We start from the raw sequence: 22,831 nt of genomic DNA on the forward strand, positions 1-22,831 counted from the left end.
TGATGTGACTTAGTATCTAGTGCACTGATCTAAATAGGAAAACATAACATTGAGGTGCTACAATGTGGGCCTTTTCTCCAAATGGAGGTCTCGGTCTCATCTTTAGTTTCAGTTGCAAAAAAGAAAGAGTTAGAAGGTTTGAGTTGTGAAGGAATAAGGAGGAAGAAAGAAATTTCGTCCAAAAAAAAAAAGGAGGAAGGAAGGAATAAATCTTAAGAAAAAAAAAAAGGCTTCATATAGTCTTTTATTGAACATCAATGGCGGGAATCAATGGGAATTGGGGATGAAATGCGTGGGCAAAAGTGGGAGAGGAAGGGTTAGGCTTTGGGCGGGGACCACTTCGAAACAAAACAACCATTTGCTAAGAAAAAAAGGGACGTGGATGAAATTCTCATTATGCATATGCTACATCATAAAAAATAACGGAACTTGTGACAGAGTTGACGTCAGGGGGCAAAGTGGGTCACCAAAACACTATCAATTGGGGTAAGTGGACCATTTTAAGTTTGGGGGGGCAATGTGAGATTTGTTCGTAATTTCATGAGGCATTGGTGTAAATAAGCCTAATTAGAAAATCAGAACTTTGAAAAACATCAATATACAAAATGATAAAAATAAAAAATAAATATCCTGTAAAATTTCTATTGGAAAATCAATTATTACTTTCTAATTTCACTTATTCAAAATTATATTTTTGACACTTCATCGTGGAAGATAAGTTTGTAATAATTTTTGGTGTATTTTCTTGATTTTTTATTAATTCTTTTTATGAATTCTTTTATTAAAAACACAAAAAGTAAATAAAAAGACATGTGGCTGACGCATATTAATCTTGAGTACTACTTGTGTGCACACATATTAACCTTAAGAACCACAAATGGAAAAGAAAAAAAAAATATATATATATAACACGAAATCTATAGTGTTGTGAATCTCATGACTTCTTTTTTTCTTTTTTTTGTTTTGGCTTTTTATTATTATTTATATTTATATTTATATGGTGACTGGTCAGAGCTGAGAGTAAAGGACTAGCAAGCACAGAGAAGAAGAGAAGCATGGTCATTGTAGAGCAACCATGAAGAACAACAGCAGCCAAAGCTACAACAGTGAAGAAAACAACTCCAAGAAAGAAAGTGCTATCTCAACCCTGGATTCAAGATTCAACCAAACCCTCCGAAATGTTCAAGGGTACCAATCCCTGTTCCCAACAGTTTCTCTTTTTTATTTTCATTTTAAGTTTAAAGTTTGTTTTCTCCTAATTTATGATTTTCCTCAGATTTGCAAACCCATTGAGCAAAAGCTTTTGTCTTATACATGAACTATTAGACTTTCATAATTCGACTGTTTATCTCACACTCGTAAAGTATAGCTTATTTCTCTCCAATTCTACAAGGTGATTGAGAAAATGACTACGGGTTTTGGTGATTTCGATTTATTATGTAAATCAGTAGAAAAAATTCTGTAATTTGTGAGATTACTGTGCTTAATTGGTTGATGAGAAAATGGGGACAACAGATGCAATCAGACTATATTAATTTAATTGGTAATTCCCAGTTTGATCCTGCTTGTTGTGCTTTGTTTTCTTGTTTACCCATTGTGTAGTCGTAACCTTAAATTGATGTCATGTAGCTGAAAATTGGTGACAGTAAATTCAATTATTTCTGGGTTTATTTCCCTGACTAAGAAGTACGTACTTGGGTGTCTCAGATTTACTCATTTGTGCCATTTATTATATTTAGTTTTAGAACTATGGTTCAGTTCTTCAGTAATTTTTGCATTTATTTTGTCCCAGTCCTTCACTTTCCATGAGCTCTGATTTAGATTTTAGGTACATTTGGTATATTGTTCGATCTGATATCTGCGGTATCAGTAGTTATAGAAGTTCTTATGAATCCTTAATTTGTGTCGATATTTCTCATAAAACTTTTGGTTGTTATTAGTTTGTGTCACAAAGTGAAGCAACCCAGAGCTGTTTTGATAGCATATCAGGAAGTCTTGTGGTTCTGTAGTGTGCTTCAGTTACTAATTGTCCTTCTGGACAAAACAAATGTGATGTATTGTCCTAAAATTTGCTAAATATCTAATTTTTATGTCTGTCATGGTTATATTATCATGATATCTAGGTTGCTCAAAGGGCGTAGTATTCCTGGTAAAGTGTTACTGAGTAGAAGATCAGACCCACTAGATCAGTCAAACATACAAGTGCACTCTCCAAATTATGAAAGGAGCTTCTCATACAATGAAGCTGAAACAAGTGATCGCATGTCCAAGGACCTAGAGGTTTATTTTGATATATCTTTTCTGTAATAAATTTCCATATCATAGTTTTTGCTATAAATTATTAACTGAGAATGTAACAGCTTGGTTTTTACTTCTAACACAGGAAGAAGTGCAGAACCCAAACAAGCCAAGCAATAATGCAAATTCAAATGGCCTAAATTCATCAACCTCAAATATTGAGAATACTTCCAAAGAAGCACAAAAATCCACCATGGGTGCTAGAGCTACTGATTCTGCAAGAATTATAAAGTTCACAAAGGTCCTTTCAGGGACAACAGTCATACTGGGTATAATGACTAAGTCATTACTCTTTCCCCTTTCTTTTCTCCCTCCAATTTGATGAAATTATAGTTATACCAGCAGGGTCGTGCTTTTAACTGTTAGAATATGTTCTGGGTCTTGTTTCTTGTTTAGGAGCTTTACATTTTTGTATAACCCAATCTTCATGATCACTGGCCAACCTCATCATGTGATCTAAATTTGCATACTTGTTATTGTTACTCTTTTGATATATCTATTACCTCCACAAATTTTGTTTGTTGCTAACCAAGCTCTGAATCTTTTATTTCCTATTCCTTTTTCTTTTCAAAAATTTAATTTTCTATGGTTTGTGTAGAGAAGTTGCGTGAGTTGGCTTGGAGTGGCATACCACCATATATGCGACCTGATGTATGGAGACTTCTTTTGGTAAGCTCGATGCTTTGATACTTTTAAGCTTAACATTGAAAGTTTTAGAATTTTAGTCATTGGATAGTATTCAACCAAAGAATTTAGCTGTTATGTTATTTCCCATTGGACTGCTAGAAGGATTTCAAGTAGGGTGAGCATTACATGAAAATTATCCACTTTGTATGGCTTGCATATAGTATAATAGGCTTGCAAAGGCATGTCCCTGCAAAGCTCCACAAAAGTGATGAATCCCAAAAAAACCCATTGGTTTTGTGCAAACCTTGTGAGAGGGAGCATTATGGACATAGAAGGTGCAAGGTTCTCCTTATGGTCCACTAGGTTTTGTTTACTTTGTATTGCCTTCTGTAATTCTGTGGTTTTGTTCATTGCAACCATCCATGCCTGCAGCTAGGTCAGGGTTGTCAAGTGCACCCTGTGGGTATCCATTGTACCGCCCATGCTTTGAACTTGAGGTTTTATGCATCTGTTTTTTTTTTTTTTTCACTTTTTCTAGAAAGCTTTTATTTATTTATTTATTTTTTCTGTTTATTAAGCCATTTTAATAACCTGGGATGTTATTTTATCTGGTAAACGTTGTTGCTTGTTTGAAATTAAACATGAACTGACAACAGGGATATGCACCACCTAATTCAGATAGAAGGGGGGGAGTTCTGAAAAGGAAGCGCCTTGAGTATCTTGACTGTGTTTCCCAGTATTATGACATTCCAGATACTGAGCGTTCAGATGATGAGATAAACATGCTTCGCCAGGTATTTTACCCACAATGCCTACCTGCTTAGTGTAATTCGTGCTTCGTGATTTTGACAATTACTTTTTTTATCCTTTTTAGATTGCTGTCGATTGCCCAAGAACTGTGCCAGATGTATCTTTTTTTCAGCAAGCTCAAGTCCAGAAATCCTTGGAGCGCATCCTTTACACATGGTTAAATACTATACCTGTCCTTGTTTATTTTTTTGGGTGCCTTATGTGTTCATGTCAGGAAGAGAGAAATATTGCATTAATGTGGAATTTTTTTTTTGTTAACTTAACAGGGCTTGCCAACCCACACACACCCCTCCCCAACCCACCCCCCTGACCCAACAAAAAAAAAAAAAAAATCCTTGATAGTTCTCCAACAGATTTACCAGTTTTGATATGTTTGACCTTTGTCCTTTATGGTTTTGTCCAATTGTCTTAGTTGTTGTGTTCATCCAAAGGCCTTTGGTTCATTAAACACTTGGGTAATTATGTTGCAATGTATTCTCTACACTATTTTGTTGCGGCTTTGATTGTATTGACACTGTACGTTTAGAAAGCTGGGAAACATGGGGCCTGATTCTCAACATGTCAATTAACTGAACATATATATGCATACATCTGCACTACAATTGAATCTTATGATCAGGACGTTTTAAGGTTCTAGTTTTATTCCGTCGGTTTTGGATGGTAAGTCTTTTCCTTAGATGTGGACCATATGTTGATAGAGTGAGTTATAATGTTTACTTATCAATGTGACAAGATTATGCCAATACTTATTATGCTAGCATGACTGGTTGGGTGAGCAGTTTTCGGGTTCCAGTAATTTAGCTTTTAAAAATTTGATTGAGATATGGAGCATGGTTTCAAGATGCCACCATTTTGAGTTATTTGTTTCTCAAATTATGTAGTTCTTATGATTATAAGGATGTCTTTTCAAGTTGCTTTTCCTAATGTCTTTCAGGGCCATTAGACATCCTGCAAGTGGATATGTTCAGGGAATAAATGACCTTGTTACTCCCTTTCTAGTCGTTTTCTTATCAGAATACTTAGAAGGGAGTGTGGATAGTTGGTCAATCTCTGATCTGTCTCCTGATAAAATATCTAACATAGAGGCTGATTGCTATTGGTGCCTATCAAAGTTACTTGATGGTATGCAAGACCATTACACATTTGCCCAGCCGGGAATCCAGAGGCTTGTGTTTAAGCTAAAGGAAGTGGTCAGGCGGATTGATGGTAACCCCCATTTCTCTGTTTTTAGTTTTTCTTTCTTGCACCTTTTTTTCTGCATGAACTGTTACTTAAATTTTGTATGGACTTACAAGATGCATTTTCATTAATTTTGCTGAATATTTCTCTAAATTATTTGTAGAATTAAATATTTTCCTCTGTCGTAGTTTTCAATAAGGAAGTCTCATTGCTTTTCTTTATGCATATTAGGACTTACGAATAACCAGTGGCGAATGAGGGAGCCAAGGCAAAAGGCTCCAATTCCTGTAGGGTACTTTAGAAAGAGTTGGTTGTGTTGCTGGGGTGTAGGTTATGTTGTCAATAGAGAGTAATTAGAGGGTGGTAGAGTGGTCGAGAGATGGGTATGGCAGGCATGACTTCACATATGTAGGATTTAGCTGGCTAAAGAGTGGAGCATTCTGAACATATAGGAATTCAAGAAAGGAAATTCGGTACTTGTGTTAAATCCGCAAACATTATTATAAAATGTATGCTTCTATATTATTATTTATTTTGAAAACTGTACCTATTTTATAGCTGATAAACAATAGAATTATGGAATAGTGAACATAACAAACTTCACAGAAACAACAAAACAAAGTTACAAGAACTATGTATTGTTAAAACAGACCCAACCAAAATCTAAACATCTGATGCTTGCCATTTTAACCAAATATCTGTAAAAGATAAGCCCTTAATTTCTGTGGAAACAGATTACAAAGAGAGCTAATATCGAACCCTCCTTTGGGCCTATATGCCAGCGAAACGGCTAGAACCTCAAAAATCATTTTGCTCCTCTGCAGCCAAAATACCCAGAACACAGTGAGGACCATGCAACCCTACATAACTTTGGCTTTCTTTAACCTTTCTGCCACTTTATCCTTCTTGCAAAGAAGAGAAAGAATGCATATAGGAATAACCCAGCTTACTCATTTCCCTAAACAGTTTCAGCAAAAGACACAAAGCCTACAGGATACTGTAAGAAAATTGATCCACAGTCCTTTAAACACATTATTCACCATTGAGGGTAGGGGCATGCATCGGGCTAAATTTGGGGTTGGCTATTATATGTTATAAAGATATTGAGGTAGTTTTCTTTGCATTTACTGTTTTTCCAATTCTCCACCTGATGCAATAAAATTTTGGTACACATTTTTTTTTGTAGCAAGGAGGATTCTTTAATCGGTAAATGTGAATTCTTGAAAGTATATTTCTAGGGATATTTCTTATTTAGAAGAGAAACCTGTCAAAGTTTTACAATTATCTTTCATGTGTATACTTACGATTTATTCTTACTGTACTAGAACCGGTATCTACACACATGGAGGAGCAAGGGCTAGAATTTCTTCAATTTGCTTTCCGCTGGTTCAACTGTCTTTTAATACGTGAGGTGTGATCCTAAAGATCTTTTCTGCATACATTTCTGTAGATTTCCCTGTTTTAACGATATTCATATATTATGGACAATGTCACCCAACTTTTAAGGTTATTGGGTAGCTGAGAATGTTTCTAAGTGAAAATTGGTCACAACGTTGTGGTTGTCATTTATTGCAAAGCTAATGGCAATGTTTTCTTTATCCTGCTCAGATTCCTTTCCATCTTATTACCCGCCTATGGGATACTTATCTTGCTGAAGGAGATGCATTGCCAGACTTCCTTGTGTATATATTTGCCAGTTTTCTTTTAACGGTAAGATAGAAATTCTTGCCTTTGAAAGGATATAATTTTCTTAGTTACATGTTTGGATGTATTGGCTGTGGTAAGAAAATGCATCTGTTGATTTATTGTGCATTAACAATGTGTTTTCTTTGCCTTCAGTAAATTATGGGGGGGTCTAAGCTAATATATTTGACATACCTTTCTCAGCTTTGGTTATGGAAGAAATCTATTATGATGCTTTGACACCTTATAGATTGTTTTAAAGATTTTTCTGAATAGCATTCATGGCATCCAACTTGTTCAAAACTGAAGAAATATACTGCGCACTACTTTCCATTAACAGAAATAGTGGGTGCATTCTTGCTTATCATTGAAGTGACCATTTTGGTGCGCTTCTTTCTTTTTCTTTTTCATTTTTCAAGTTTCTGTCATATCTTAGAATCTGGGAATGGTTATGTATGGAACAAAAACGTCAGGCCCCCCAAATTACCAATTTCATGCATTACCATATTTTTAATGGTGACTGGGAGGCTCAGGGAAAGCTCGCCTTTTATTGGCTTTTCTGCTAATTTTCCTGGCCCATGTTTGCCTTCTCCCCAGATTGTTTCTGCACGTATATACTATGCTTATGCGGTGGGTGCAACAACTTATTTCTTTCTATACTACATTTGTTGTGCTTGGGTTAATTTGACTGCAGAGAATCCGAATGGCTAATTCTGTATTCTCTGGCTCTGTGTATTATGTATGAGGAATGACTGCCTTTCTGTTATTGCGTGGGCAGCTGAAATTGCTTGTTTTTTCTTTTTGGTTGCTCAATGAAGTGGATGTCAATAACTTAAAAGCACTATTATTTGATTCAGTGGTCAGATAAGCTTCAGAAGCTTGATTTCCAAGAGTTGGTTATGTTTCTTCAACACCTTCCAACTAATAACTGGACTCACCAAGAGCTAGAGATGGTGCTTTCAAGAGCTTTCATGTGGCACAGTATGTTCAATAGCTCTCCTAGCCATTTAGCCAACTAAAAGGAATTTGTAATATCTATTAGCGGCATTGTAATTTGTTTGTTTGCTTGTTTTTTTATTCTTCATTTAGTTGTCCGTTTTTCTGATCTTAATTTGGTTTTATTACAATGGTTTCTGTTATGGTGGAGGGCCTTGCCCATGTAGTATCAGGTGTCTGTAATATTTGTATTTTCAAGCATTTCGTTGTAGAATTCGGCTTCGATCAGTGGAGGAAAAAGAAAAATGATGTATTATTATGTACTCTTCTTTCTTTGGATGGAGCTGAGGGAATTTGTGATCCAATGCTTTCTATAAATGTTAATAAACTGCCTGCAAATCCTGATACAATCCCTTGTGCACTCTGGGCACTAGTGGCTGGGTTTGCTTTTTTCTCTGCATAGATCTATGAGACTCAAAATCTTAAGGGCTTATGGGCACTCCCTTCATAATTCCTTCTTGAAATCTTTAAAATACAATAACAAATCCATTAAAAAGAAAAAAAGAGAGAGGGAGAAGAAGAAAAAGGAATATAAAAAATAATAACATAAAAACCTCCTCTTGCCTATAACCTCAGACTCCATATAACAAACAAAACTTAATTTGCTGATTACCAGTTATGTTCAGTCAATTTGTCACTGAATGGGAGAAGGAGAGGGAGAGGAAGGAGAGGAAAGGCATGCAATATTGCCATATATCCAAATTGTCTTCGTTTGCTTTACTTGGATGACAAGCATGCAATATTTCCATATATCCGAATTTATTGCACAACCATATGTAATGAACAAGATATATAATCACAAAATTGTTCTGCTAGGAGGTTATAAATCAATTTTCCCTAATACGAACCCAATAGGCCGAAAAAGGCTTCTGAACATGCTGCTTTATGATAAATTACAAAAAACAATTTGTTAAACCATTTTCTCTAGTTCCTCACATGACCATTACTAAGGTCAGTCGTCCAAAATGCATCAACGACTAGGAATTCGTCCACACGCACACGAGCGAGTGACTGACCTACCATCTTTCTGTCTATCATCTTTTCGTACTGGTAATAACACTGTCAACAGACCCTATATTTGCAGTCCCAAGAGCGGGAAATTGTCAAACAAGATTGAGTGATCTCGTCCTCTGCGGTAATAAATTAATAATAAACGGAGCAGTCAGATACTGAAAATGTAAAATTCTAAATAGATGGATGAACTAAATTTCATAGGAAATGCATTTAAAGTGTCATATGCCCCTTAAATATTTCCACATTTTTCATACTAAAATGAACAATATGTAAGAAGCACAAATTTATCCAGTTAAAGCTAGATTCTATTGGGTCTCTATTTGAAGAATTTTTCCATGGCCATGGATTTACAGACTGATCAGAAGTACGTCTCCTATAATGAGAAAACATAAAACTACTTGTAACATTGATAGATACGTTTCTAATGATAGGCAGCCAAATATAAGATTAACAACTTCCAATGAAGTTTAAAAATTGCTCACATTCCACTTTGAAAAGGGCTAAGAGATGGCCTTACCCTACTTTTAACCAACATGACATCCACAACAACTGGTTTCCCTAACATACATCACATGAGTGAGGAAAGCAAGTACGCACCAATCCCTTTGTTTACTTTATCTCCTTTTATAACATGCTTGTACTAGGATTTCTTTAGAACCAAGGAATCAAAATTCTTTGCAAGGAACTAGAGTGACTTTATACATTGGATACATTGATACTAGAAGCCAGGAATATAATGTTATTGTGGTATATAGCCTACTTCATCTGTGATGTACTCAGCCTCTGTGCGTCCCAAAATTTACAGTTGAAATGGTAATAGAAAGTGATTAAAAAACAACATTTACTGCAGAACACTAAATATGAACTTGATTGGCCTCTGACCTGCATTTCCAGATGATGAAGGCATGTAGTTTTATTACTTAAGATGGAGATTACAAGAAAATAACTATCATAAATTCACTGCAGACACCCTTAACAACTGACAATTCTATCTCATTAACCCTAAAACAACATATTCATATATTATGGACAAGGTCAGAACATAAATATTTGAACACTTACATGTTTTCTTTCAACTTCTTCAAAGAATTTCTCAGGAGAATCTACATATTCAGCACAATCTTTCTTTACGTGAGCCGCCAATTCTTCTTCTCCAACCTTCTCAAGGTTTCTAATCAATATTGTAAACGTTAATTTATCTGGCGCACAACCTGATGCCTTCATCAACTCATACGTTTCCATTGCCTTTTCTGTCATACCCACTTGTATATAAGCTCCAATCATCTCAGTAAAAGCCCTTGTGTCATATTCTAATCCTTCTTCCTTTAATCCAGAGAAAAGCTCTTCAGCCATTTCAATCAGTTTGTTCTTTCCCAACAATAGGATCATGCTACAGTATAATGATAGATCTGGCTTATACCATACTTCCTCCCGCACAAATTTGAAGACCTAAAGCCTGATTCCAGTTCAGATAGCATATAACATCTCAAGTTGAAAATAAAAATATTCAACTATTATCAAAGAAAACATTATGATTAAAGTAGTTGACAGCTTAGAGCTTGCTTTGTGACCATTTCGTTTTTAGTTTGCATTTTTTGTTAGAGATGGAGGGAAAATATATAGGAGAACGGAGAGATGAAGAAGGATGGAGGAAGGATGGTGGGAGGATGGTGGGAGGATGTGAAAGAAATGCTTGTGAAATGGTGCATAAGATGAAAACTAAAAACTAAAAACTGAAATAAAAATAAAAATATATAAATTTAAGTTGTTTTCATTTTCTAGTTTTTGTTTCCTACATTCTCCTTTATTTTATCAATCGTCCCTCGCACCACCCTCCTTCATGTCTCATTGCTCCCATACATTTCCCCTCTATCACTAGCCAAAAAATGGAAACTAAAAACAAAATGATCACAAAACAAACCCTTAGTTTTACAGTTTCCATAACTGGAGTCAGAAATTCTGAAACTTACAAACTATCCATTACAGGATTGTTAATTGTATAGAACTACCATTTAATCACATCATGCATTGTTCAAACTAACTAAACATTCCAACCTGGTTGAATGAGCAGCCAGAATTGGCAGCAAAGGGCTTGTTTCTTATTCATGCCGCAAAAAAAAACTATGTGACTGTTATAAGTTACATTAAGAAAATCTGAAGCTGTGAAAGTCGCAAAAAGCTGGAGAGAAACCATTTTTCTCCTCATCTCAAATTAAGTGGTAAAATAAGGACTTTGAATTATAATCAGACCGTAATCAGAAAAGCATTGCATTATTCAAATTTGAAAAAGTAAGAAAATTTCATCTTCCTTTTCCTTTCAGAATCATTTAGAAAGCACTTATGGCTTAATAACTTCTGATATTCTTTAGAAGATCCTATGCAGAATGAAAAAGATGCATCCTTTGACAACAAAACTATCCATCACGTAATTCAAATCCTTAAGAACAGAATAATATATCCAAAGATATACTCACAACAATCAATATTCAGTTATTCATATCTGATCACAAAACCAAAGTTCATTGAACTTCAGAATAAAAAGTCACTTGTTGGTGTGAAGAAATCCATAAATTCCATATAATTGGACTTGTGGTCATAATTTTCTCAAATTTACTTTTAGTGCCGCTGAGAGCATACCCTCTCACTTATTTCCCAAACCCCAAAAGCCAAAAAGATTATCAAACCTGATCTTGATGATTTGGTATCCTGTTTAGTCGTTTATGCACAACAATAACAAACCAAATTGTAAAGGGTAATTTGGCCAAACGTTTTCTTTTATAAATTTTCTAAACATGGCGCAAAAAAACAGACAAAACACACAGAGAGATGATGACCAAAGGGAAGAACCCTAACCTTGAGCGCTAATTCCACTTCATTTTGTCTCTGCAACTCAGCCAAGGCGTCTAACAAGTCAGCTTTCAAGAGCCTGGAGAGCCTACCGCCCATAACCTGCTCGAGCTTTGATGGGTTTGATTTGGAAAGCTTTAGAGACTGAACTGCCTGAATGGCTTCAATTGAGAGCACCCTTGACCTCCATAAAGGCTTTCTTGGTCCCCCTCTGAGGCCACAGACGATGTGGCTTGGGGTTGAAGAAGAAGAAGGTAACGCCAAATGATAGCGTAGGTGGGGTTCTGGGTGGTTTTGCTTGAAACCCAGTTGAGGAATATGGAATTTGATAGAACCCATGAGAGCTTCCATGGAAGGTGTTGTATTCCTGTAGACTCTGGAGCGAGGTCGTTGAGGTTTAAGAAACCTTCCACCCAACTCCAAGAGAAAAACTTGGTTGCAACTTTGGTTTTTTTTTTGGGAGCTTTAGTTTTAATAGAAATTTAGTTATATACCCAATCTTAGACATAATCTTATAAAGAAACCCTATACTATTTAAAAACTATAAACACACCCAAAAAAACCCAAAAATTGACAGCTGTCAATTTTTTCAATTTAATAGCTGCTTTTTAGTTTATTTGTGTGTGTTAAATACCTATATTGCCCTTGAACAATGGATTTGAGAGAGAAAAATCAGATCTGCCCAGATCTGTCAAAAAACAAAAAAACCAAATCTGCCAAAAAACCAGATCTGCAAAAAAATCAAATCTGCCAAAAAACCAAATCAGATTTATTTTCTCCTTTCTCGCTGGTGCTTTCTCTGGTGTTGGAGCAAGTGGAGCTTCCATTGAAGCTCAATCTCAGGTCCAACTATATTCTTCATCTTTAATCTACAATTTTCAATATTTCACCTTCAATTTCTTGTTCTAAAATTGTGCTTCTATTGATATATATTTTTTATCGGGATTGTTCAAGACCTCGAACGAACCTAGATCAGATGCTCTTAGCTCTACTCCTCATCTTCGAGCTCTACTCCTCTTTCGCCACGTCGTCGTCGTCGTTGTTGTCATCATCATCATCATCATCTTCGTCGTCTTCGTTTGGTTTGGACTTAAGATTTTTGATCTCTTGCTTCAATTATGTGTTTCTCTTCAGATTTTAGTTGATTTTCGAAATGTATTTTAAGTTTTGATGATCGATTTATCTTTTGTTACTATTTCAGTTATGGATCTCATTTTCGTTTAACTATGTACTTCTATGACAGAGTATTAACAATGTACTTCTATAACAGAGTATTAACAATGTACTTCTATGACATAATAGTATTAAAAATCTGAGTTCAGCTTGTTTTGAGTTGGTCTGGTTTGTTCTTTCTTCATCTTTTCTTTGGTGGACATGTATTAGAAATAGTAACATGACAAGCATTAATCAACATGATAGTAAACTAGCAATGTTATTACCCTAGACTGGAACATTACAAGGGTAGATATGCATTAGAAATAGGATGTCATAGGAAACTAGCAGTGTTATTACCCTAGACTGGAACATTACATGGGTAGATATGCATTAGAAATAGGATGTCATAGGAAACTAGCAGTGTTATTACCCTATATTGGAACATTATAGGGGTAGACATGCATTAGAAATAGAATGTCATAGGAAGCTTGTATTGTTATTACCCTAGACTAGAACATTACATCCATTAATCAACATTACAGTAAACTAACAGTGTTATTACCCTAGACTGGAACATTACATGGGTAGACATGCATTAGAAATAGGATCTCATAGGAAACTAGTAGTGTTATTACCATATACTGGAACATTACAGGAGTAGACATGCATTAGAAATAGGATGTCATAAGAAACTAGCAGTGTTATTACCCTATACTGGAACATTACAGCCATTAATCAACATGACAGTAAACTAGCAGTGTTATTACCATAGACTGGAACATCACAGCCATTAATCATGTGTGGAACATTATAGTCATTAATCAACATGACACGTAAATGAAGCTATGGTTTTCAAGACGTTTTGTTTGTAATGAATTGTTTGAGTTTTTTTATAAAATTGGGCTGGGCTTGTTTTGGGTGCTATTTAAGTTTTTTGTGTTGGGTTTCTTTTTTAAGTTGATCAATGGCAGCCATGTAATTTATAGGAACTTAAACACCAATTTCTTATATAGTAAATGAGTTTTGGGTGTGTTTCTAAAGTGCATTTCATGTGGGGTTTTTTTAATAATTTCAACCCATATTTTGGGTATATTAGTGAAGCTCCCTAGTTTTAAACCATAATATAGTTTACTAATTTAGTTGAAAGAAATACAATTTAGTCTAATTAGCAAAAGGCCAAAAACCAAAATGTAACAAAAATACCATTACAAAATATGAAAATTACAACATATGCCATTTTCAATATTTAGTTTTAAACCAAAGCTGAAAAACGACATCAAACCAAAACTGCCACCACCACTGTCGGAATCCCGCCGCCGGAATCCTGCGGCCGGCCACCTGCCACCACCACTGTCGCTGGCCTACCACCTTCTGCAGGGGACCAACTCCGTTACTCTTTATTCACCTTTAAAAAAAAGATTTTTGTGTCATTGAATGGACTTGAACCTTGTCCCTCAAAGGAGGAAGGCTCACTCACAAACCACTACACCAAACTTGATTTTGTAATATTTATTCAGTCATACAATATTTATATAAACAATCAATGGTTAAAAAAAAAAAAAATATCATTTCAACACTTATTGACACAAAAATTGAAAATAAAAACAGAAACTGCAACAAAAATACAATGTAGATATCAATTTTGTTTTAAAAACAAAAACAAAAACAAAAATGAAAACAGCTACAAAAAAAAAATTGTAAGTAAATGAAAACAATTTTTAAGCAGTTGTAACATTGCCATACACTTCCAAATGCAGTTTCTGCGAAAAAACTGAAACAAATAGAGGCAGTTTATGACAAAACATATGCTCAAATTTGAATACAATCAAAAGAAAGCCATGTTCAAAGTACTAAAACTACTAAAACTAATATCAAAACACATTTAAGCAGTTGTAACATTGTCATACACTTCCAAATGTAGTTTATCAAACCAGAAATTGCATTGCAGTTTCTACGAAAAAACTGAAACAAACAGAGGCAGTTTATGACAAAACATATGCTCAAATTTGAATACAATCAAAAGAAAGTCATGTTCAAAGTACTAAAACTATTAAAACTAATATCAAAACACATTTAAGCAGTTGTAACATTGCCATACACTTCCAAATGTAGTTTCTGCGAAAAACTGAAACAAACAAAGGCAAATAAACCAAAAAAATAGGACTGCAAATAAACCAATAGGACTGCAAACAAACAGAGGCAAATAAACCAAAAAAATAGGACTGCAAATAAACCAATAGGACTGCAAACAAACAGAGGCAAATGAACCAAAATTTTTTTTAAAAAAAATGAAGAAGACAATGGAAACTTGATCGAAATCCGAAATGAAGGTAAATTGTAAAAATCCAAGTTTTGACCAAATTGTTTGAAAGCCCAAACTCCTATCCTAAGTAGAACACCGGATTTGGAACCACTTTTGTTCTTGGACTAGGGCCAAAAAGTGATTGGAAGTGGCCGAAATCGAAGTTTCAAAACCGGCCAAAACCTAACTCCGAAATTAACCAATTAAACCTCAAAATTTCTGAAATCTTACCCAACTAACATCTAGATCGTGGAAAATAGCTAGAAAACCATACCTCAATCGAAGGATTTGAGGGCCGGAGGAGAGAGATCGAGGGATTGGAAAACCGAGTAAAAATCCGATCAAAACCGGGGTTTTCCGGCAAAACAGTAGCAGCAGAGCTAGGAGGAAGGTCGGAGCTGGCTTGGGGTGCGACGCCGATCAAAACTTGACCGGTCCGGTGGCTAGATGGCCGACGTGATAGTGGCTGGGGGGTTTTGTCGGTGTTGGTCGAAACAAGGGGAGGAGAGAGAGAGAGAGAGAGAGAGAGAGAAACTAACGAATTTGGGTTAGGTTTTTAAATGAAAAGGGTATAATTGTCTTTTTAATGACTAATGTAAGGTGGGTCAACAAATCTGGTCTTCCTCTTTGGCCTAATCCAAAATAACAATTCTTTTCTAGGAATTAAAACCCAAACCAAAATATCAAATGTCTTAAATACTAATAAGTAAAGTTATCTATGTCTAAAACCTAGTTTTCCTTTTTTTTTTTTGGTTGCCACTTTGCTATCCAGGCTAATAATATGGCAGTGAAAATGTTATCACACGTGTCATAACTCAATTGGCTAGAATAGCAAAATGCAAGTGTTTCTCCAACTTCCAAAGGGCAAGACTAACAACCAAACCCAAGAAATTTGGTTTTTCGCCTCCATAAAAAAATAAAGAATAATGCTACTCTTACCATATTTTCATACCACAATTAAAAAGTGTCAATAAATTATAAGAGAAAAAAAAAGTTAAATTGATGAGTAATGCTACTCTTACCACATTCTCATATCATCTTATGTGATAGATGTGGTATACAAATATAATAAGAGTAGCCTTACTTTAAAAAAAAAAGTTAATTTCAATTTTCGTTTTCAGTGTTTGATATTCATTGCAATTTAAAAGATAAGTTCAAATTTCTTTCTAATTCCTTTATAATCATGTGATGAGATATGTAAACATTTATTATAGACATAATCTTGGATGGGAATTGAATTGCAATGGATATCGAACTTATAGAAGCTACAAGTCTTGTGGCTCAAATGGTTAACAACATTTACACATGCATTTGAAGTCTTGGATTTGATTCCCCCCTCCCCAATATCATTTGTATTAAAACAATGACAAATAAGAAAACAAAAAGTGACTCTTTCAAAGAAATTTTCTTTTATTATTATTATAATTCAGAAAAAAAAAATTAGCAAATAAATAAAGAAACTCATAAAATATTGAACTACAGAGTTTTAGACGTGAATTTAATGAGTGATTATAGTATATTAAGGTAGTACGGTCATATGTTACATCTTGTACATGTGTTATAATATAAGTAGATATTTATTAATATAATTTCTTTAAAAAAGGGAAAATAAACCATGTCGTTCACCCATATTATAACACGTATATAAGATATACCACGTAACCATACCATTGTAGTATTCTATAATTTCTTGAAATGAATTTGCAATAAATATCAAACTACATACGTCAAATCAATAACATATGAATCAAAGTGTAAAATCCCACAAAGAAGAGGGAAAAAATGTGGACCTTTTCCAAGAAATTCTTTTTTATTAATAAACACCTGAACTTTTTTTTTTCCAAAATAAATAAACACCTTAACTGAAAAATGCCGATTAACACACACAAAATATATATATATATATCAGCAAATAAATAAATAAACTCATAAAATACCGGCACACTATCCGTTGGGGCCTCAAAACGTGAAACCCAACGCTGCGCGCATAAAACCAGAGGAGAAGGAGAGATGGGAATCTCAAGCTCAAAGCGAGTGAAGTCGTCGCTCTCCAACTCGGCCGCGTTCGACTCAGCTTGCGACTCGGCCTTCACTCACTGCCTCTCGCTCACCGAGCACGCTTTCCAAGGCGTCTTCCCCTACCAGCTCCCCACAGCCTCCAACCACCTCCACGAAACGCTGCGCACCGTCCACCCCCACCCCCTCATCCTCAAATGGGTCCCATCTCCCCCGACTCGCTCCCGGGTCGACTCCGCCCTCGAGGCCGTGAATCACTCGATCCGGGCCCAGACGATCGGGCCGGCCGAGTTCAAGCAGTGGGCGGTGGAGCTCTTCGCCGGAGCTGTGGTGGAGAACGCCAGGAAGGCGGTAATGTGGCGCGTTCCGATTGGGGTGGCTGGGATTGCTGGGTTTGGGGCCGCGACGAGCACCGGGAAGGAGTTGATTGGGACGGCGATTGGAGTTTACGCGCTTGGCGTTGCGACTTCGATTTCTCTGAGTTTGTCTGGGTAGGGGGTGAGAATGGGAGACTGTAGCAGTGAGTGAAAAGTAAATTTAGAAAATTAGTGTAAAAATGAAGTTTCCAGTAACTTTTTGTAATGCAAATGGTTTATGCTAATTAGTATTTTAAGTATCATAGTTTCTTCTTATGATATCTAATTTCTTGTGCTTTGTTTGTACACTAATCTAATTCTTTTTTGTTATGCAACCATAAATCATAACACATGATATTCAAGTTATATTTAATGTTTTTGTACAAATGTACGATGGGGGATCGAACTTGAGTGCAATCGGCCGCGGTGAAGACGAGGCTAGGTTACTTCCATTTGGATGGTAGACTTACATAACTTACGACATCAACACTGCCATCCACCCATATAATATAATTGGTTCATACATTCCTAACTTTGGAATCCGAAGTAATTGTTTGATTGAATAGCTAAATCAAGTAATCAAAGATCAACATATATTTCTAATCTTTTTTCTGCATCATCATCAAGTAATGGCCGCAACCTTCATGACGTCTAAAAATGGCCGCAACCTTTAAGATCAACATATATTGTTGATGGTGGTGCTCTGCTGCAGACCGTTTTCACAAGTTATGGTGTGTTGACATATTTTGTGTTTTTTTAATTCATATTTCTTAAAATCCTCCCAGCAACGTTCTATTTCCCCCGTATTTCTCATAACTCTGTTTTCACATTCTCATCCTCAGAGCAACTTCAAATGAGGTGGGTATTATACTTCTAACAAAATGAACAGATTTTTCATATTTTTAACTGGGGTACAATTAGGAAACTAAACAAAATTTGTTTTCCATTTCTACTCAAAACAAACACGGGAAATGAATTACCATTTCCCATCCATTGGAAAATAACATGGGAAATGATTTCCCATCAAATTCGTTCCGTAAACCAAACGGGGCCTAAAAGAACGAATTCGCCTTTAAAGAGGCACGTTCCCCCATTCAAGGGAAATTTGTGCACTCTACAAGCTTTGATTGATAACGTTAGATGCAACAGAATACTATATATTGGAGGCATGCAGAACAGCAGTCCAATATAATTCAAACGGAAAGGAAACGTAGCAGCACACCTTCCATTTGTCATTTTTGAACAACAGAGAATCGGAATCAAGTGGAATATGAAATTGGCCAAGCTCCATGAGGGCAGCTGCAATAGCCTAAGCCAAGTTCTTGTCCTCATCAGCATTATAAAAACATTTGCGTTTCTTTGCGTCAAGAATTAGTTTCTTCCAAACAGAGTTAGTTCTAATCAAAGTCACTTCGTTCCCCAAAATCCAAAGACAGAGCCTACAAACACAAAGAAACAAATCAACTTCATCAGAAGCACCAAAAATTCAGACAGTACACCTAAGCTACTACATGTACAACTGCAATGTGACAACTGCGTTAGCATCACGTTTGCTCTTTGAAGATTGGAAATGAAACCTACATATCCTTTCTCATTCCATCTGACTGTGGAGATAATATTAATTATCACATCATCTTCACCATCTTGGAAACCATCAACAGATTGAACACTTACAGAGAATCCATCAGTGCCAGAAACTCCACTGTATTCTTTTACTCTCTCTTGAATTACATTAACTTGAGCTTTGTAAGGTGATATTACCAGAACGCTAACCTCCTTTTTTGTTCGAATAAATTCTGTGGTCCATAAAAAAAGTTACAGAAAAACCTTCCAAGCATCACAAGCATAACTGAAGCAGTTAAGAACATCTACACTAGAATACAGCAACAATTATCTCTGTAAAGGCTTGCAACAATTTCACAGACCACAGCAACCTCAACCATATTTTTCCGACTATGCCCGCGATCAAATTCCTCTTGTCCATTGGCTACATCTATAAAGGAGTAGCATCCGTACATTTTTCCTGAAAGAAAGCACTTCTCATAGCTTCCTTGCTTGACATTTGGACTGTCTAATATCCGGTTGTTGTAAAACTCCATTTTTGGGAATAAGCTGATTGATGGATGCATTCTATACTGGACATTGAGAAGGTGCCTCTCATGTCCCAACAGTAGAAGTCTTCCGAACAAACTTCTTCCAAAACCAGCCTTCTTGGAGATCTGAAAGTGCATTGTTCAAAATTCACATAAAACATAAAGCTTTACAAACTTTTTTTAACCATACAGCACAAAGGACAAAATGAAACCTTGCTTATAACCATAGCAGGGAGTTGCTCTAATCTCCTGTGAGAACAGCATGGCGAAGACCCGGGTGTTGCAAAGGAATTGCTGATTCACATTCTTTAAGCTGAGCAGCTTCATCAATCACTAACAAATCCAGGGGTGCCTTTTTCTCTGTCTGCAATTTAGCAGAGCTTGACACGGTGCAAAATATTAAGGAAGCATTTGCCAAGCAGAATTTCCTTATTTTCTCCAAAATTTTCAAATTAGGAACACAAAATTTATGAAGTGACCTCAGTTTACAAAGACAATCTTTTAGAACTAATTGTGACCTTTCATTAGCAAAACCAACCTCACGAAGTAAAGATTAAAGAGAATTGAGCAAATCCAAAGCTCCAATCATGTCTGCCACAACCTCTTGTGAAATGCAAGAAGTTGGTAAGTGAGTGTACAAATTTACCATGCAAAACTCCACATGTTCACCAATTGAATTAAGCTTTTCATTCACAAGCGAAGGAATGAAAGTTTTCATGTAACTTGTCAAGGTCGAAAATGTCTTAGGAATTTTTGTCACCTGTAGTAGTAGGTTACAAACATCAAAGCAATAAAATTGACAAGCATGCATAACTCATCACATTGTAGCTACTACAAGATGAGATACGAACACGGTTATATGTACGCATCCCTGCGGATTATATCCCGAAGGATATAAATACAGCATTTCATGTCATGTTCCGTAACTTGACCTAACCTTCTGATGAACTGCGGATTATATCCCCAAGGATAAACAACTCACTAAGCAAATTTAAGACAAAGTATGAGATGTGAATAGTATACTTAACATGAGTCAACATTTCTTGTCATTAAAACTGAGATTACTTTAAACACCATAAAAGAAACAACATTCAGAGTAGATTCCAAAGAAACAAAATTGCAGATACTGTCTTGCCATGATAAGAAGAAACCTCAGGCAGGTAATAAGTAAAAAACATAAGATAATTTGACTCATGAAAATTGAAAAAAAGCAATCAAGTTTCATCTTCTTCCCGTGATCCTCAACAAAGGAGAAATTATACCCTGTATCTCTTGCAATGATTGTTGTATTCGTATTTCCTCCTCAACAGACCTTTTAAGGTTTCTAATATGACCCTTCAAATCATCAGAAGCTCTAATGTCTTCTGCCCTCATCTCTAGAACCTTCTTTGTCAACCCCATCAACAACCCTGAGTAACTAGGGACGGTCGAGTGCTTCTGCAAAAACATCAGCAACAATCCGAGCTCCTCTGAATCCAAATTCGAAACACATTTCAGCAATTTCTTCCTTGCTACCAATTCCTCCATCACAGCCACAGCATTCTCCGGATTCTTACTACCCAACACAGACACTAGAGCTTCCTTGTGCCTAAATTTCTTCAACAGTTTGTCATGCTCACCTAATTTCACTTTCCTTGGTCTCATTACCAAATACTCCCCCTCGGATGGCTTCTCTCCTTGCCCTCTGTGGAAATACCGAAAATTAGTAGGCTTCAAAACCCGAACCTGTGGTTCCTCCACAGGTCCCAATCCCCCAGCATCCCCGGAGCTTAACGCCTTCAGCTTCTTTTGCCTCCTCTCATACTTGGAAAGCGGCCTCTCTAGCTCCTCATCAGAGCCACCCTCAAAATCTTCCTTGTTTTTCCTCCTCCCAGCGTATATTGTCCCATTCGAAGTCCCAATAACCCTGGTCAAACAATCCGGCGAAAACGCTACTGACATGAGGGGAGCAGGGAACCTCATGGAATGAGTAACTTTCATTTTGGCATAATCAAACACCTTCATATAACCATCCAATGCTACACTCAAAATCCTGTACTGCTGTGCTTCTTCCCCACCATCCTTCCCAAGTTTTCCAACACAAATCGAAGTCACAGTCTTGTTATGGCTCTCCATTGAATACACCATTTTTCCACCTCCCATCAAATCCCAAATCTTCACAGAATCGCCACCAGCTGTTGCAATTAACCCCCCGGATGGCAAGAAAATTACGTCCTCAACCGGCTTGCCATGATTCACTTCCATTACTGACCCAGAATCCTTAACTCTTACATCCCAAAGCTTCACTGTGTGATCATAAGACCCAGTTATGAACATGTCCGTACTAACCGGTGAGCAATCGCCGCACCTGACATAGTCCTTGTGGCCCAGCAAGTCGCAAATTGGGGTCTCGCCGGAGACGTCCCAGTACTTAACGATTGCGTCGTCGCCGCCGGAAACCAAATGGAGCTTATCGGCAACTGGGAATTTGACGAAACGGGCTGGGCGTGTGTGGGAACGAAGCTTGCGAAGTGGGGTTCGGGTTTTGACGTCGAATACTTGGACGAGGCCCGAGAGGTCTGAGGCGGCGATGAGGAGACCATCGCATCGGAACGAGGCAGAGGAAACGACGTCGCGGAAGGAGGAGATGGTGGCGGTGGGTGAAAATTTGTTTTGGGGATTGTAGAGGGTGAGAGAGGCCGAGTGCGCCGCAGCAAATGAGTGTGGGGTTGTGGGTGAGAAGGTTAGGGAGGTTATGGAGGAGATGAGGTCTGGGATTTGCTTGGTTTTGAAGGAGGACCAGTATTTGGATTCTGCGGTTTGTTTTGGGGTTCGGGGCTTAGGTTTGTGCTTGGGTTTCACAGGGTACGTCTTGGAGATTTGGGGTTCCGCCATTGAAGGAGCTCAAATTTGGTCTGTCTCCTGGTGGTTTTTGGCTTTAGGGTTTTGGTTCTGATGGAGTTAGGGTTTTGGGTTTTGAGGGAAGATACTGCAACGACGCCGTTATGTATTCTTCTAGTAGCGGAGACAAAATTTAACAAAAAATGCGTGCGAGAGGCTTTTCTTATCAGCGTTACTTCAATTTTTTTAAATTTTTTCGCAATTATATTTTTTTAGATGTTTGTCTCAGCATTATGGTCAATAACACAAAAAAAAAAATAAAATAAGGAGCTGTTTCACTTGTGCTTGCTTGCCTGAAAACCTTAATGACACACTTATTGCCTGAGAAGGCTTCTTCACATATTGACAAAAACTTCATATTTTGCTTTCCGTATAGTGCCAACAAGTTTGGACTAATGCTGCATCCGCTGAGATGATCTCTTCACATGGACTTCATGTATTTTTCGCTATGGCTTCATTATGCTTCCATGATGTTGTCTATATTGTGTAGCTCTTATTTACACCGTAATCAACTGAGCACATTCGGCGTTAGGCAACGAGCACATGCACTGATCGCCAAAGGAAAGACACTTAGG

The 22,831-nt window shown here is 36.7% G+C and overlaps 4 protein-coding genes across 5 annotated transcripts; 2 read left to right on the forward strand and 2 right to left on the reverse strand.

Annotated features, from left to right (window-relative positions):
* The first annotated feature begins 987 nt into the window (after nucleotides 1-987).
* On the forward strand, nucleotides 988-7,856 carry LOC110763223 (uncharacterized). Of its 2 annotated transcripts, XM_021965975.2 has the most exons (10): nucleotides 991-1,188; nucleotides 2,124-2,280; nucleotides 2,384-2,567; nucleotides 2,897-2,967; nucleotides 3,582-3,719; nucleotides 3,800-3,891; nucleotides 4,670-4,941; nucleotides 6,240-6,325; nucleotides 6,523-6,624; nucleotides 7,455-7,856. In XM_021965975.2, the coding sequence occupies exons 1-10, from the start codon at nucleotides 1,076-1,078 to the stop codon at nucleotides 7,614-7,616; spliced, it is 1,377 nt and encodes a 458-aa protein (XP_021821667.1). In that variant the 5' UTR covers nucleotides 991-1,075; the 3' UTR covers nucleotides 7,617-7,856. The 2 variants fall into 2 exon arrangements, with proteins under 2 accessions (XP_021821668.1, XP_021821667.1); XM_021965976.2 differs by lacking the exons at nucleotides 6,240-6,325; nucleotides 6,523-6,624; nucleotides 7,455-7,856 and adding an exon at nucleotides 5,146-6,170 and having other exon boundaries at nucleotides 988-1,188.
* A 530-nt stretch (nucleotides 7,857-8,386) lies between these two features.
* LOC110763217 (pentatricopeptide repeat-containing protein At1g62350-like) lies at nucleotides 8,387-11,895 on the reverse strand. The gene is made up of 3 exons (XM_021965970.2): nucleotides 11,461-11,895; nucleotides 9,670-10,056; nucleotides 8,387-8,723 (listed from the first exon to the last, which is right to left on the reverse strand). The coding sequence occupies exons 1-3, from the start codon at nucleotides 11,803-11,805 to the stop codon at nucleotides 8,697-8,699; spliced, it is 759 nt and encodes a 252-aa protein (XP_021821662.1). The 5' UTR covers nucleotides 11,806-11,895; the 3' UTR covers nucleotides 8,387-8,696.
* Nucleotides 11,896-16,835: 4,940 nt separating this feature from the next.
* Nucleotides 16,836-17,543, forward strand: LOC110763222 (uncharacterized). Its single transcript, XM_021965974.2, has one exon. It carries the CDS (start codon nucleotides 16,922-16,924, stop codon nucleotides 17,420-17,422), a length of 501 nt encoding a protein of 166 aa, XP_021821666.1. The 5' UTR covers nucleotides 16,836-16,921; the 3' UTR covers nucleotides 17,423-17,543.
* A 2,862-nt stretch (nucleotides 17,544-20,405) lies between these two features.
* LOC110763221 (protein SLOW WALKER 1) lies at nucleotides 20,406-22,402 on the reverse strand. The gene has a single exon (XM_021965973.2). The coding sequence runs from the start codon at nucleotides 22,248-22,250 to the stop codon at nucleotides 20,598-20,600; it is 1,653 nt and encodes a 550-aa protein (XP_021821665.2). The 5' UTR covers nucleotides 22,251-22,402; the 3' UTR covers nucleotides 20,406-20,597.
* Nucleotides 22,403-22,831: the final 429 nt, after the last annotated feature.

This window comes from Prunus avium, chromosome 1, assembly GCF_965620075.1.
Source record: "Prunus avium chromosome 1, drPruAviu1.hap1.1, whole genome shotgun sequence".
NCBI lineage: Eukaryota > Viridiplantae > Streptophyta > Magnoliopsida > Rosales > Rosaceae > Prunus > Prunus avium.